This window comes from Dromaius novaehollandiae, chromosome 1, assembly GCF_036370855.1.
Source record: "Dromaius novaehollandiae isolate bDroNov1 chromosome 1, bDroNov1.hap1, whole genome shotgun sequence".
Lineage (NCBI taxonomy): Eukaryota > Metazoa > Chordata > Aves > Casuariiformes > Dromaiidae > Dromaius > Dromaius novaehollandiae.
Genome location: NC_088098.1, coordinates 74,961,006 through 74,974,524, shown reverse-complemented (window position 1 = coordinate 74,974,524; position 13,519 = coordinate 74,961,006). Strand labels below are relative to the sequence as shown.

At 35.4% G+C, this 13,519-nt stretch overlaps 1 protein-coding gene across 1 annotated transcript in view; it reads left to right on the top strand.

The window, feature by feature from the left end:
- The first annotated feature begins 2 nt into the window (after nt 1-2).
- SMC1B (structural maintenance of chromosomes 1B) overlaps nt 3-13,519 on the top strand; it is a 38,543-nt gene continuing 25,026 nt past the window's right edge. Inside the window, exons 1-9 of the mRNA XM_026114001.2 lie at nt 3-123; nt 1,878-2,066; nt 3,065-3,177; nt 4,365-4,568; nt 4,933-5,171; nt 5,538-5,793; nt 7,339-7,479; nt 10,082-10,164; nt 11,136-11,343. Of these exons, the coding sequence (XP_025969786.1) occupies nt 15-123; nt 1,878-2,066; nt 3,065-3,177; nt 4,365-4,568; nt 4,933-5,171; nt 5,538-5,793; nt 7,339-7,479; nt 10,082-10,164; nt 11,136-11,343 (1,542 nt within the window). The 5' untranslated portion in view covers nt 3-14. The remainder of the gene's footprint in view (nt 124-1,877; nt 2,067-3,064; nt 3,178-4,364; nt 4,569-4,932; nt 5,172-5,537; nt 5,794-7,338; nt 7,480-10,081; nt 10,165-11,135; nt 11,344-13,519) is intronic.

Below are 13,519 nucleotides of genomic sequence, written 5' to 3'. Positions count from 1 at the left end.
CCACCGCTGCAGGGATGGGTTACCTGAAACTGCTGGAGATGAAGGATTTCAAATCATGGCGGGGGCTGCAGGTTATCGGCCCCTTCATGAGGTTCAACTGCATCATTGGGCCCAACGGATCAGGTAGCAGGCTGAGGAGATGGATGGGAGGGATCAGGGAGCAGCTGTGGGTGCTGGGATTGAAGCCCTGCCACTCTCTGTCTCAGTTGTGGGGTCTGCCAGGTCTTTTCTGTGAAAGCCACTGGCCTGACAAAGAGGAAGCAGTAGCTGCTCTGGTGCAGCCACCCAGGTTCAGACCCGCTAAGGCTGTGCTGAATGGGCTAAGGATGGAGACAGCTTGTCTGTTGAGTAAAGTTGCAGAGCTTGACTGAAGGAGACTAAAGACTCTCATGGGCCTGGTTAAAATCAGTTCATAGGCATCTGAGGGGGTGGCAGCACAAGCCAAGTTTTGGATGCTTCTGATCTGTCATTGCTTCTTTAACTGAAGGTATTGATTTTCTAACAGAGAAGGCTGAAGTGGTGTGGCTGCAGAAATTTTCCCCTTTATTTTCCTGCCCCTGTAGAATGAGCAATCTGAAAACAGCCCACCACTTTCTGACCACCTCAATTTGTAGCTCAGCTTGTTAAGGTTTCATAAAGATGGTTTCACTTTAATATGCTTGGTTGTAAACTGTAGCAATGGAAAGCTGCTTCTTGAGTGAATGTGTAGTCTTTGCCTTAAAAGTAAATGCCTGTGGAGGGGAGATGAAGCAGCCTGGGAATGGTAGCTACTTTGGATATTGTAGTTTAGGTCACAAGAGCCTTTACTTGTAGATGTGACTCAGCATTGACGTGCTCTGGGTGCTGAAACTTTTATTAAAAGTTGATTCACTTCTGATGAAGGTTTCATTCAGCAAATGTGATTTTTCTTTTTAGTTGCCGGAGAACAATGGGTTAGGAGTTGGGGCCTGTCCCAACAAAGAGCTTTAAGGATGAGTTTAGCATTTGGGCTTAGTTACCCAATCTGTTAATGATTTAGATCCTGTTATTTCTTCACTTTTCTAATCTAATGAGATGCATGAATGGAAATAGCTAGCTACTGTCAGGTAGCATTATGATCATTTTGTGTACCATCCTTTTCCATCCCCACTGCTCGATATTGGAAAGTCTCAGAATTATGGATATTTTCCCCAGGTACTTCTCCAGTTAAATCTGAATAAATTATATAGATGTGTCAGAAAAAAAATTGTGTGAATATTGTGTAATCTCTGAATTAAGATTTTTTTTCCCCCAGTAGTCTTCCCTTTCTGATACTTTGGAGAATGAGACAAAATATTGCAAAAGTTGCAAGGCTGAACACACAATAATTAAGCTGTTATCAGAAATGTTGAAGATTAAAAGAGGAAAAAGAATAAAGGGTTCAATAGAGAAAACTTTTATATAACAGCATTATTAGAAAACTTTATGGTGTATGGATCTGGGAAAGTACTTGTGTTCTTCAGAACACAAGAGTTCTTGTGGAAAAGTTCTAAGGATGTGATGTTTATGCAACAAACCTCACTGACTTTATACAAAGGAAACTACCAACTGAGGATTATGATGATGTCAGTTCAGTTTATGTAATAACCTCTAGAGATGCCTATGTGAAATCTGATCTACCATGCTGAATTTAATAACAAATCAGTTTTGTGATAATTTTTGTTGTAGACAAGCTAGTTAACTGCTTTACATTATATTTTAGAAATATATTTCTTTATGGTGTGAAATATTTTTTCCTGAATGGAATATGTAATGTATAAATGGAATATTAAAGACTCTCCCAGTTACATCTATGTTCTTTTAATTGTTAATCAAATTCCTTGTTTCCTTTCTGCCATGACAAAACAACTTTTTTTTAGGCAAATCTAACATAATGGATGCTGTTAGTTTTGTGATGTGTGAAAAGATATCTAACTTGCGAGTTAAAAATGTTCGAGAACTTATTCATGGAGCACATGTTGGAAAACCAGTTTCTTCTACAGCAAGTGTAAAAATAGTGTATTGTGAAGAAAATGGTGAAGAAAAAACATTTTCAAGAGTAATCCGTGGTAGGTAGTAGATTCTGTCGCACATGTTCTCTGTGGTCTGATGTAGAAAAAATGGAGACCAAGAATATTTAACTTTCAGTTTCAAATGCATAATATTTGTTGGTATTAGATGGGTTAAGCCTGTGAGTCTTGAAATACTTTTTATAGTATTATGTATTAAGTGTTATGGTAGCCAAGTGTTATAATTCAAAAATAAAGCATACTACAGGCAAAATTAAAAGTTAACCAAATGATTAATATGTGTTTTTACTCTATAGATTTTTACTGTTGAAGTTTGTGGATAGTATAGGCTCTGGAGACTGGAGCATTCCATTCTGAAACTTTGTTGCAGGCACAGGCACTTAAGCAGCTGTTGATATCTTTTGGAAATTCACAACTAGAATTTTAATACAGAAAGATGAAACTACTGAAATGATCAAGGAAATAATTACTTTTGTTGTTGTTGTTTTGAGGGAGTTGCTTTGTCGGGAGCAGAACTAGTGACTTCTTTCCCATGGATTTTGTGTTATAGCTATGCATTACCTGCATGCCCTCTAACACTTTCCCATATACTGCAGGGTCAGACCTGTGTCCTTTCATGTCCTTGTATAGACCAGAGGTATCATATGATGTGCATTGTTCTGAATTATGTGTAAGCGGCCTGACTAGCCAGCATGCCAAACTGAAAAGATAATTGTGAAGTTTATACTGAAAGCTTGTGTAGTAGGAATACTAATTGGCGTCTCTACTACCAACTGCATATTTTCACAGAAGTTGCAGAACTTATTTTTAGATTTCTTGTCAAATTTAATGGAAGCTGATCAGTTGGGTTCAAAAGTCACTGGGGAAGGAAAGAATGGATGGACCAGTGGTGCAATCTCATGAGTTAAGAAGTATATTTAAAATTCATTTATATAGTCTTTTGAAAAACGTTTGGTTTTTTTTTAAGTAATGTTGATCAGCTACTTAGTTCTTTTTTTTTTTTTCATTTTATAGTAACTACTTTTTTTCTTCTTTAGGTAGTTGTACGGAATTTATTTTTAATGATAAATCTGTCAGCCGATCTGTTTACATATCTGAGCTTGAAAAAATAGGCATACTTGTCAAAGCCAGGAACTGTCTTATTTTTCAGGTGAGCATTTAAGGTACTTGGTAAAGAACATTAAAAACTTCTGAGATTATTTCATAGAAATGCACAGTTATCTACTTGACTGACAAGGGAATACCCTTAGCTAGTTTCAAGCTAACAGGTGGAGTTTTATCCTGACCTTGGCTAAGAACTACAGACTGTGAGATGGAAATTGAAAGGTTTTGTTTGCGAGTGCACTGGTAAGAAAGAAGCTAATCAGAAGAAATTAAGCGGTTTCTCTTCTTCGGTTTATAAGATGATGTGGTTCTTTATTTTTAAATGTTTTGTGTATTAATTTCTCTGGGTGTTAAAAGTGGAAAAAGAGGGTAGTTTCATCTCAAAACACCCTTATTAGTCAAAATGCATAAAGATTTATCAAAAAAAATGTTAAAGAGCAGAGTTAGCAATTGAAATTCCTGTTAGGCTATTACTTCAGAAGTATTTAACGATACAGGTCATAAATGTCAATTGATTACAATGAAGATATTTCACAGTATCACCTTCTTTATATTTACAGAGCAATGAGCTTAAAATTCCCAAGGAAAAACTACTTTATCCCTTTTATAGTAACCCTATTTATGGATTCTTGTTGGGATAATAGTTTTTATGATGAGGGCATTGGCCACTAGAAAAACAGAGTAGGATCACAACACTTATTTCCTGCAGTCTATTGAAAATGGTAATTCCTTCAGGCCAGTCAGGGTATGAACAGGTAATGCATGGACAAAAATTGTACTCCCATTAACTGCTGTGTTGCAGAATCTTCTAGTCTGTTGATTTCAGCAGATTCACTCTTGACATACTGATTTTTGTTAGTTTTATTTCCATTGAAAACTAGTTTTATTTCCTTTAAAGTGTCTAATAAGATTTAATTTTGTCATTCTGATACTGCTTGCTGATCTGTTTAGATAGATTTCTGAGTTTGAAGATGTCTTCTATAGTCAGTATCTGAAATTTTAAAATTACTTAAAATTAATTTAAAGTGATATCAGATCATTAATTAGATGCAGTGGATAGCTGGTATTCCTTTAGTTACTGGAATTTTTCCTTGGGTTTGAACCTATTAACCTTCAATTCTGTTAACTATAAAAATAATAGGAAATAACTCTGTGTTGTATGCACTTGAGAAGAAGTTCATAATTTTACAATATGACAATCTACAGTTTTGCATTTTGACAACTTTGTTTTAGGGAACAGTAGAGTCAATTGCAATGAAGAAACCGAAGGAAAGAACTCAACTTTTTGAACGAATCAGTAATTCATGGGAACATGCTGAAGAATATGAAAGAAAAAAGAAAAAAATGCAGCAAGCAGAAGAAGATGCACAATTTAATTATAACAAGAAAAAAAATGTTGCAGCAGAACGCAAACAAGCAAAGATAGAGAAAGAGGAGGTAATTCCAGAGTTATTGCTTTCTTTGTATATTGGGATCTTGGATTTTGCATCTCTTACGAATTTTTAGATAAGGGGTTTCTAACAAATATCTTCTGCTTTCTTCATCTAATATTTTTCTATGTGGTATAATATATAACTTTTTAGAAGGATAGAGGAATACATATAACAAAAATTAAATAAATGACAGCATAGATTTCCAATATAGTTAATGTAAGGGTTGACTTGAGTTTTATGATTAGTGCACGTTACTGGAATTATAGATGCTAGTACATCAAGTTACGTCACTTTGAACTTGAAATTAGATTGCTAGTCATTAAAATCCCCTTTTTTTTAAACTACAAATAAAATTTTAATGTTGGTAGGCAGAGCATTACCAGATGCTTGTCAAGGAACTGAATGAAAACAGGATACAGCTGCAGCTTTTCCAGCTTTATCACAATGAAAAAAAAATGAACGTTCTGAAAAAAAGTTTGGATGAAAAGAATAGGGAGGCACGTCTCAAGAAAGACTCCCTATCTAGAGCTGAAGATGCATTCAGAGCCAAGAAAAAAGTGCTTGGCATACTAAACAGAGACCAACAACACATAGAAAGAGAAATGAAGTAAGTTTTCCAATAAGGTTCTCTGATAGCTGAGTTAAAACATAGTATGCATTGGGAATTAATTGCTAAGGGTGAATTTCTCGGTGAAGCAAGTGGATGAAATCCCAACACTATGGAAGTAAACTTTTAACTATTGACTTGAGTAATATCTAGACATTGATTTTTCTTTTTCAGAGGTTTCAGTAATTTCATTCTATAAGTACTTTTTAAACTAATAAGATTTCACAGTGTTTTCCTTCTTTCTATTTTTAGTTCTAATTTAAAAAATAAATCACCTGTGGGTATGTAGCCTTGCAGAAATGTGCTGAATTGACAGCTGTTTCTTTCTTTCTTTCTTTTGAGTGGTGGTATTTTTTTTTTTTTAAGGACTCTAGAAGCATCTCTGATTCAGCAGAGGCCCCTCTATATAAAAGCGAAGGAAAACACTTCCTACCAAATTAAGAAAGTAGAAATGTCTAAAAAATCTTTAAGGGACAAGGAAAAGTACTGTGATAAGGAAAAGCAAAACATAAAAGAACTGGAGATAGAATTGTCCGATATTGAAAAGGCATGGAGAGCATTTGAGAAGAAAACTGAAGAGATGTTGCTGAGAGCAGCAGATATTGAGCTGGAAGAAAGTCAGGTGAATCTGGAGGCTAAAAAACAAAGTACTGTTTATTAGTGAAGTCTGTGGAATCCCCACTGATTACTAGTCAAATAATGGTTCCTTTGTCATCCGTAATATCTAGTGTTCTCTTTACAGGTTTTTTGTTTTGTTTTGTTTTGTTTTTTACAAAAGCAAATTTGTAACTCTTATTTAGAGACTGTTTGTTTAATGGGATGAAGAGAATGGCGATGCAGCCTTTGAGGATGCGGGTTGTCCCCTTTCTAGGAGAGGAAGAAAAGTCCTAATCTCCCAGAAGTTCAAAATGTGAAACAGTTCTAGGAAATAAATTTAAGTCACATAGAGATTTGGAAATTTACTATTGTGAGATTGGAAATGGTAAGCCATCTCTTTTAGGATGAGAAGTGCATCTTTTTTCTAAGCAATATGAGAAGATGTTTTATTTAGAGGAAGCAATGAATTTCTAGTATAAAAGAAGTTAAGAAGAATTTCATGGAAACTTGAAAAGGGGCATACACAAAAATTGTGCATGCCACGATGTAGGGGCCTTTGGTCCTGTATGGACTGGTGTCACAGCTACAGGTAAACATTCATGGTTAGGTTGTTCTTTCTTCTCTTTTTTGTTTTTCATTGGTGTTCAGGTGGTACGATACAGGAAGTAGGATAGCAAAAATCCAGTAGGGTGTTGGGGGGTTTTTGGAGGATTCATTTTTGAGAAGTGGCTTGTGGGCTAAGGTAAAGAAAGAAGTAAGTCTTTCACACTTTTTAAAAAAAAAAAAAGAAGAAAAAAAAGGGGTCAACAAAGATTCAGACAAGACTTCATTTTGTACATAACATTTCTTGTGGGTCAGAATTAAAACTGAGATGGCTCAGTGATATTCTTGATCATTTTACAATAAGTTCATAAGTGAAAAAACTGTCTTTGCAACTGTTTGCCCAGAAACCGTTTTATAACCAAGTGCAAACTTCTTTTCTCCATTGTTTCCTTTAAAATACTTTCTGATCAATTAATGTAAAACCTGCAGGGCAGCTCTACTTCCTATTGCTCATTTAGTATGATATGAGACTCTTAATACTGTACATTTTGGAGGCATTTGTAAAATTAGCATAAACTTGTAGGATTGTTTAAAATGCTGTTTTATATGTTCGCATTAAAATTTTCTTTGATAATGCAGGGATGCTGTACTAAAATAAGAACGCTGTAATTATAAATACCCAAACTTGCACTGTCTTGGAGTTATGCGGCAACTAAGTGTTAACCTTAATGTTTACTGTAAAATATTGTAAATTGTAAAACTTCCTAAAAAAATAAGAGTCATTAGAAGCATGAAACAAGACTGCGGACAGTAAGTGTTAAGAATAAGTTTTTGAATGAAGTCCTTCTTTAATAAGATGTAATGGCAAATAGATTTAGTAACTAGATAGGTCTTGTGGGCGGCTGGGTGGTTTTCATAATCTCGATTTTTATAAGGAAGGTAATTACTAGTTGAAGACATAACAGCAGGAGTCTTCCTGTTTTCAGTGGAGTGTGTTGTACAGTTTTTTTCATACAATTTTGTCCAGTTGGAGCGCTACAAAGAGCTAAAGGAATTAGCAAGAAAGAAAGTAGCTACGCTGACTCAGCAGTTAGATAAACTTCGTTGGGAGCAAAAAGCAGATCAAGAAAAGATGACACTTCATCAGAGGAAGAAAAAAGAAATTGAGGTATTTGTATCAAGTTATGTTTTAAGGAGAAGAATACTGTTTTTTCCTATCCTTCCTCTGGTACAAATATAAATATAAATGTTTCGATGTAAACAAAACACAGGAGTTGCATTGCAAGTGTTTGTGCAATTTTCATATAGCAACAGGTTTAGCAAAAGGACTTCTAAATTTGTTCAGAAAATGGTTGTGTGTGCCCACATTAAGGATTTGTTTATGAAAGCTTGGCATCTAGTATTTTGCAGTTACTTGGAATATTTGCTTCTAATCAGTTCTGTTTCCATAACTGTAGTTTTTCTGTCTGAAGTTTCCTACCCCTGTGGCATATCTATATGCCTCGCAGCCCCCTCTAAGGTTCATTTTGGTCATAGCTGCCTTTTTGCTGAGATATTTTTTAGGCTAACTGTGTGTGTGAGTGTGTTGTAGCTTGAATAACTTCTTGGTGTCTTGTCTACTATTGCATGTCAGAGTGAGTATATTTTGTTTGTTCTGAATACACATCATGGCTATCATTTTTTTTTCTGGTTCCTTTTATCATTTTAGATCCAAACTTGTTATGTAACAATAAAATACCTACTTTTTTCACTGTGACTGGGTCACCAAGCCTGATGCTCTCTCTTAGAAAAAGTGTTTCCCAGTTCATTGTTCAGCTTTGTGTGATGCTTCTGACAGAAGCAGAAAGGACAAAAAGCAGAAAAGCCCAACTGAAGATTTTACTAGTCTTTTTCTAGAAACCTTGATATATTGGAAGTTCACGTATTTTCCAAACTATGCTAATCTTCCATTGTTACCACCTACTAAGAAGTTATGGGGAGATAATATGTGTTTCATTACCATTTAGATATGGAGTCAAGGTTCGGAGGAAACTGTATTCAGAAAGTTTAAAAATCATCAGATGAAATATTATCAGTTCTAGAGGTGCTAGCATCTCATTCTAAATACAGAGCTGCTTTCATGGAAAAATCTATTTTTTACTTGATAGCTATGAAGATGCAAAGTGATCCTTGTCATCGTATTTAGTTTAGTACTTGTGTATACATCTGCTATTGATATGGTACTACTTTTTCTTTTTGGAGGACCAGTTACCAGAAGAATGTATTTAGTATCTAGAAATTAAATATGTTATGTTTCTCTTCCATTATTTGTGCTTCTGAAACTCTGCAAATCCTGTGTTAGCGTTGAAAAGGAAATAAGGTTTGTGAGAGTCTGTAAAATGCACATGTTGTCTGACCCCATTATTCATATTTAACTGTTGAGGGAGAAGAGAGATCTAGTGATTGCTTCTCTCAATTCAGCATTTGTGTGGCCACATCGAGCATACTCTGTCCAGTTTTGAGCTCCCCAGTATAAGAAATGCACTGACATACTGGAGTGAAACCACCACTCTGGTTGGGGCTGGAGCACATTACTGATGAGGAGAGGCTGGATCTGCCCAGCCTGGAGAAGTAAAGGGGAAGAGGAAACCTTGTTGCTGTTTGCAGCTGCCTAATGGGAGGGTAGGAAGAAGATAGATCCAGACCCTTTCTCGAGGTGCACAGTGACAGGATGGGAGACAACAGATGCAATTCAGGATCCAGGAAATTCTGAGCAGATAATAGAAAAGCTTTTTACCTTAAGGGTAGTCAGAACACTGAAACAGGCACACAAGGAAGTTGGTGACTTTCCATCCCTGAAGCTGTTCAGAACTCGACAGGACAAGGCCGCTAACAATCTGATCTAGTTGGCCCTCTTTTGCATGGGCTGGTGGAATAGATGAGCTTTAGAGGTCCCATACAACCTATAGTATTCTGTAATTCAGTAACAGTTTAGAGCTGTAAGTATATGAAATTCCAATTAAAGTAAAAGGGAACTTAGTTAGAAGCACATTCATTCTACATATTTTTATGTTTTATCTAACAATCCTCTTACCTGCTTTAAATATAGGTATCAAAGCATCATTATTATGCATTGCTAGAAAAAGTTACAGGTCTTCAAAAGAAAAAAGTGGGCAGAAAGAGAACAGTAGATTTAAAATTTCCTTTATATAACAAATATTTTGAAATGTAGTAGGTCACAAGGATTTCAAAAGTTAAATTAAAGCTTAATAAAATGTCTAAGTAACAATATAATTTTTCCTTGTTGTAGTTTTATTTGGTTTGGATAATTGAAAATACTTGTTTCATTGCTGGCTTGTGTTTCCTAGCGCAATGCTTTTGTGTCAGTTTGTGAACTGTGTCAGCTTTTTCATGTGTCCCTCTACTTAGCAAAATCCTTCAAATAATCTTACAAAGAAAAACACCTTGTTTTAATACGCATAATTGACTAACACTGTTTGAAGATATTTCAGTTGATGATGTCATGATTCTTTATGCTGTAGAGTCTTTTTCTGAACTGTTGCTGAATATGAAAAATGTAGTGTCATTGGTAAGGCAGAATTACTTTATTATTCATGGTGCAGTTTGTTGTCCACAAATGGAAAAGAGATGCTATTGTTTCAGCATGAGATAGCTATGAAGAAGAAAAGATGTATCTCGGTACCCATTATGAATTAGGAGTTCTTAATACAGCTATCAAATTACCGTTTAAATCTGTTGGTTTTTAATGCATTCTATTTGTGATTGTATAGGAAAGTATAAAACAGACTATGGAACAGATAGAAGAGCATAAGAAACGAGCAGAGAAGTTGGAAGAGTATACCGAAACATGCATGTATGTTTAAAAAGTTAAAAGCTATTTGGAATCCTAGTGTATCATATATTTTTAAATTAATGCAGCTGATTTATGATTCTTTTGCTTTGATTTTAACATTTCAGCTACTTTAGCTGTCAAAATAAAGTGTAAAATGAAGATATACGATGACTCATCCATATGTTGTTTGAAACAGTTTTATAATTGCTTCTCATTTCTTGTAGTGTGCAAATATAAGGATTATGTCACTGCAAACTATGTTTGGGCTATTAACGTGCAAATTCTGAGTCAGAGAACACAGTAGTTGTGCTGCTCTAGAAGCCAGTTAATATCTATATTGTGTATTAGAAGCATAGCTCAATTCTTGTGCCTTGTCTCTTGTCCTCTGCCTGGCTTTCACGTGTTGTGAAGTAGGCTGCATGAGCGCTTGTTGAGCAACCTGATCTAACTTTGACATTAGCCATTTTTTGAGCAGGAGGTTGGAGAAGGTGATTTCCAGACATCTCTTCCAACTTGTGTTTTTCTTTCCATCCGTAATATGTGCTTTGGCTTAGCACTGCTGTCTGTATACAAAACAAAGCTGTGCCCTGGACAGGGACCAGGAGGCCAATTTTGACTGCTGTGATGCAAAATGATTTTAGTTGTTTGTAGTAGAGCATGGGAGAGCCTTAGTGACTTGGATAAGTGTGTAAAGTAAGGCATAATTTTGCATGAGGATTATCAATCCTTCTTAACTTTATGACAGCAGACCTTTTGTTGGTGAAGGATAAAGTAGTCCTGTTCAGTGTTACATGCAGCCCTAAGCTGTTACTTGAACTCAGTTTCGAAACCTTAAAAGCAGCATAGAATACAACTCAATAAGTAACTTGCTATAGACACAAAAGCTTTAATGATTTTTTCGTAATCTGTGACCATTGCATTACTTTAATCTTGTAAAACAAAAGGTTGTATATATAAAATATTTGCTTTCCTATTTTTGCTTTGGTTTGAAGTGAATTGTTAGCAGAGAAAAAACAGCAAGAGGAAACTCTAACTAAGGAAACTGAAAATTCAACAATACGAATGGCTGAAGTGAATGAAGAATTGAACAAAATAGTTGGTGAACTCCAGAATGCCAAAATTGATTACCATGAAGGAAGGCGTCAGCAAATGAAAGCAGAGATCCTGGAAAGTCTCAAAAGACTGTATCCGGATTCTGTGGTAATTGAATAGCCTCACTTATATGCCTTATTTTAAAATTAAAATTTGAGAGTTCTGCTTTTGATATAGTAAACAGGTAGAGTAAATTGAACTGTCTTGAATGTATTTTAAACTTTAGGCCTGCTTTAGTGATCGGGAAAAGGAAAATGAGATGTTGCTTGTGTATTACAGGCATCTCCTCTGAAGTGTAAACAAAAATTAATGTTAAATTTCAAAAGCTAAATTCTTTCATCTTTGCTGTTGATATTTGCTTTGTTGATATTCTTTGTAATTGTAAGGGGGATCAGAAAATTTGATTGCAGAGAACTTAGTTTTTGTAAACATATTGATAAATCATACATAGACTCATTATACTTTCGTATGTGCATGTTGCTGATGAAGGTTTGATGAGTTCCATTTTTATTTTGTGCAAAAGATTTCAGAATGGTCAGTCAGAATTCATAGGGAATCCCTTCTCCCCAGTAAGAAATTGGTCTCAAGTAAAATGTAACAATTGTAAAGCATGATTTTTCATTAGGCTCAGTCTGACTTACTGTGAGATTTCATTCCTGCTTCAGTGGCCTTCCTTATGTGTGTTATGGAGGAGGGCAGGCCGAATGCTGCTCATGGAGTTTGGCCTCTGAGACTGAGAAAGCATCTTGCCTTTCCTTCAATGTGAGTTCATTTACAGAACTCATACTGCAGATTTGCAAGGAGAAAGATTGTGTGTCAGTGTCTTCAATTGCAAGGAAAATCATTTCGTATAGAGTCATCATGTGAGGAATAATGCAAATTTCTGGAAAATACCTTAAAAATATTGACAGCCACATAGTTACCATTCTCCTCCTCCCAAGAGGAAAGTTGACAGATGTTAGGTGTCTTTAGGTATCCTAAGTGGGATTTCTGTGTTTGTTTTCTAGCTGTTGGGCATTGGACATGTGAATAATATGGAATATCTTAAGAGTTGTGTGATAATACTGGATTAATTTATTTAATGCCTATTGTGTATTCTGACATTTTTTTTCCCGGAGAGCATAAGAAGAATAGTGGAATGTGCTATCATTATTTTTCAGTTTCCAGAAATAGATGCAGTACTGCTTGCCTCACAAAAATAACTTTGATCTGTTCTGCGCTTTTGTGGAGTTTGATATTTTTGGGTTTGTTTTCTTCTTTCTGTTGTCAAAACATGTTCTCGACTTGTATATTTTGAACAAATGAATGAGAAGGTTAGCTGTAAGACCATTTCTTCCTGAAAGAATTTCTTGCAAAGGATGATTTCACTTAAATGCTTGAGATACTTTTATGTTACCAAATAGTCTTTGTGTTGCACTTACCACATTTTATTTAGGTTTACTCTTCAGTAATTTCATTAATTTTGCTGTGTATTGATTCTGAATTGTCAGCGGACGTCAAGATATTCACCAAGATTCATGTACTGATTGGTTTATGAGAGGCATGTTTGTACCTTTTTATAGACACTTTAAGATATTTATTCCAATGTTAGAAACCACTCCAAACAAGAACTTCTTAATAAATCTAATCAACGGAATAGTTGATCTCTGACTGTGTCTCAGTATATGTGATCCTTTATGACACGCATACTCACTTAAGGTGTACAAGCTGGGAAACTTATTTTGAAAAAATGTTTAGAAGGTGATATATCTCTGCTTCCTAGTGCTGCCATAAGAACATAAGAAATAAAATTTGTTCGATTATCCTTTGCTGCTTTTTCTCTTTTTGGCAGAATCTTGTCAGAAACTAGCAAGTGTCTGATCCTGTTGTTTTCTTGAGAGATTCTGAAATTTGTGTTTTTCAACTTTTGCCTCAGAATTTTTATATCTGTGTTCACAGGATATTCGCAAAATCAAAAAGATGATTGGTATACATCTTTTTGCTCAGTCTGTGTATCATATCGCTCTTTGACAAGAATTGAACTGTGTTGGTGATACCTTGCTGGCCCTGGGGAGAGACGTTTTTCAGCGTGTTCTGTGTCCTTTTCTTTGAAGAACTGTGTGTGCAGGAGTACTAATTGATGCCATGGCTTTTGTCACGTAAAACATAGATAAGTTAAAATAGATTATTTAAACTATCGAGGTCTTAACATTATCTGCTTCAGTTAACCTTTGTTCCTGCAATAGTTTTCCCAGCGTCAGTATGTGAGGCAACAGAGCTGCTCCTTACGCTCTGGTTGCTAATC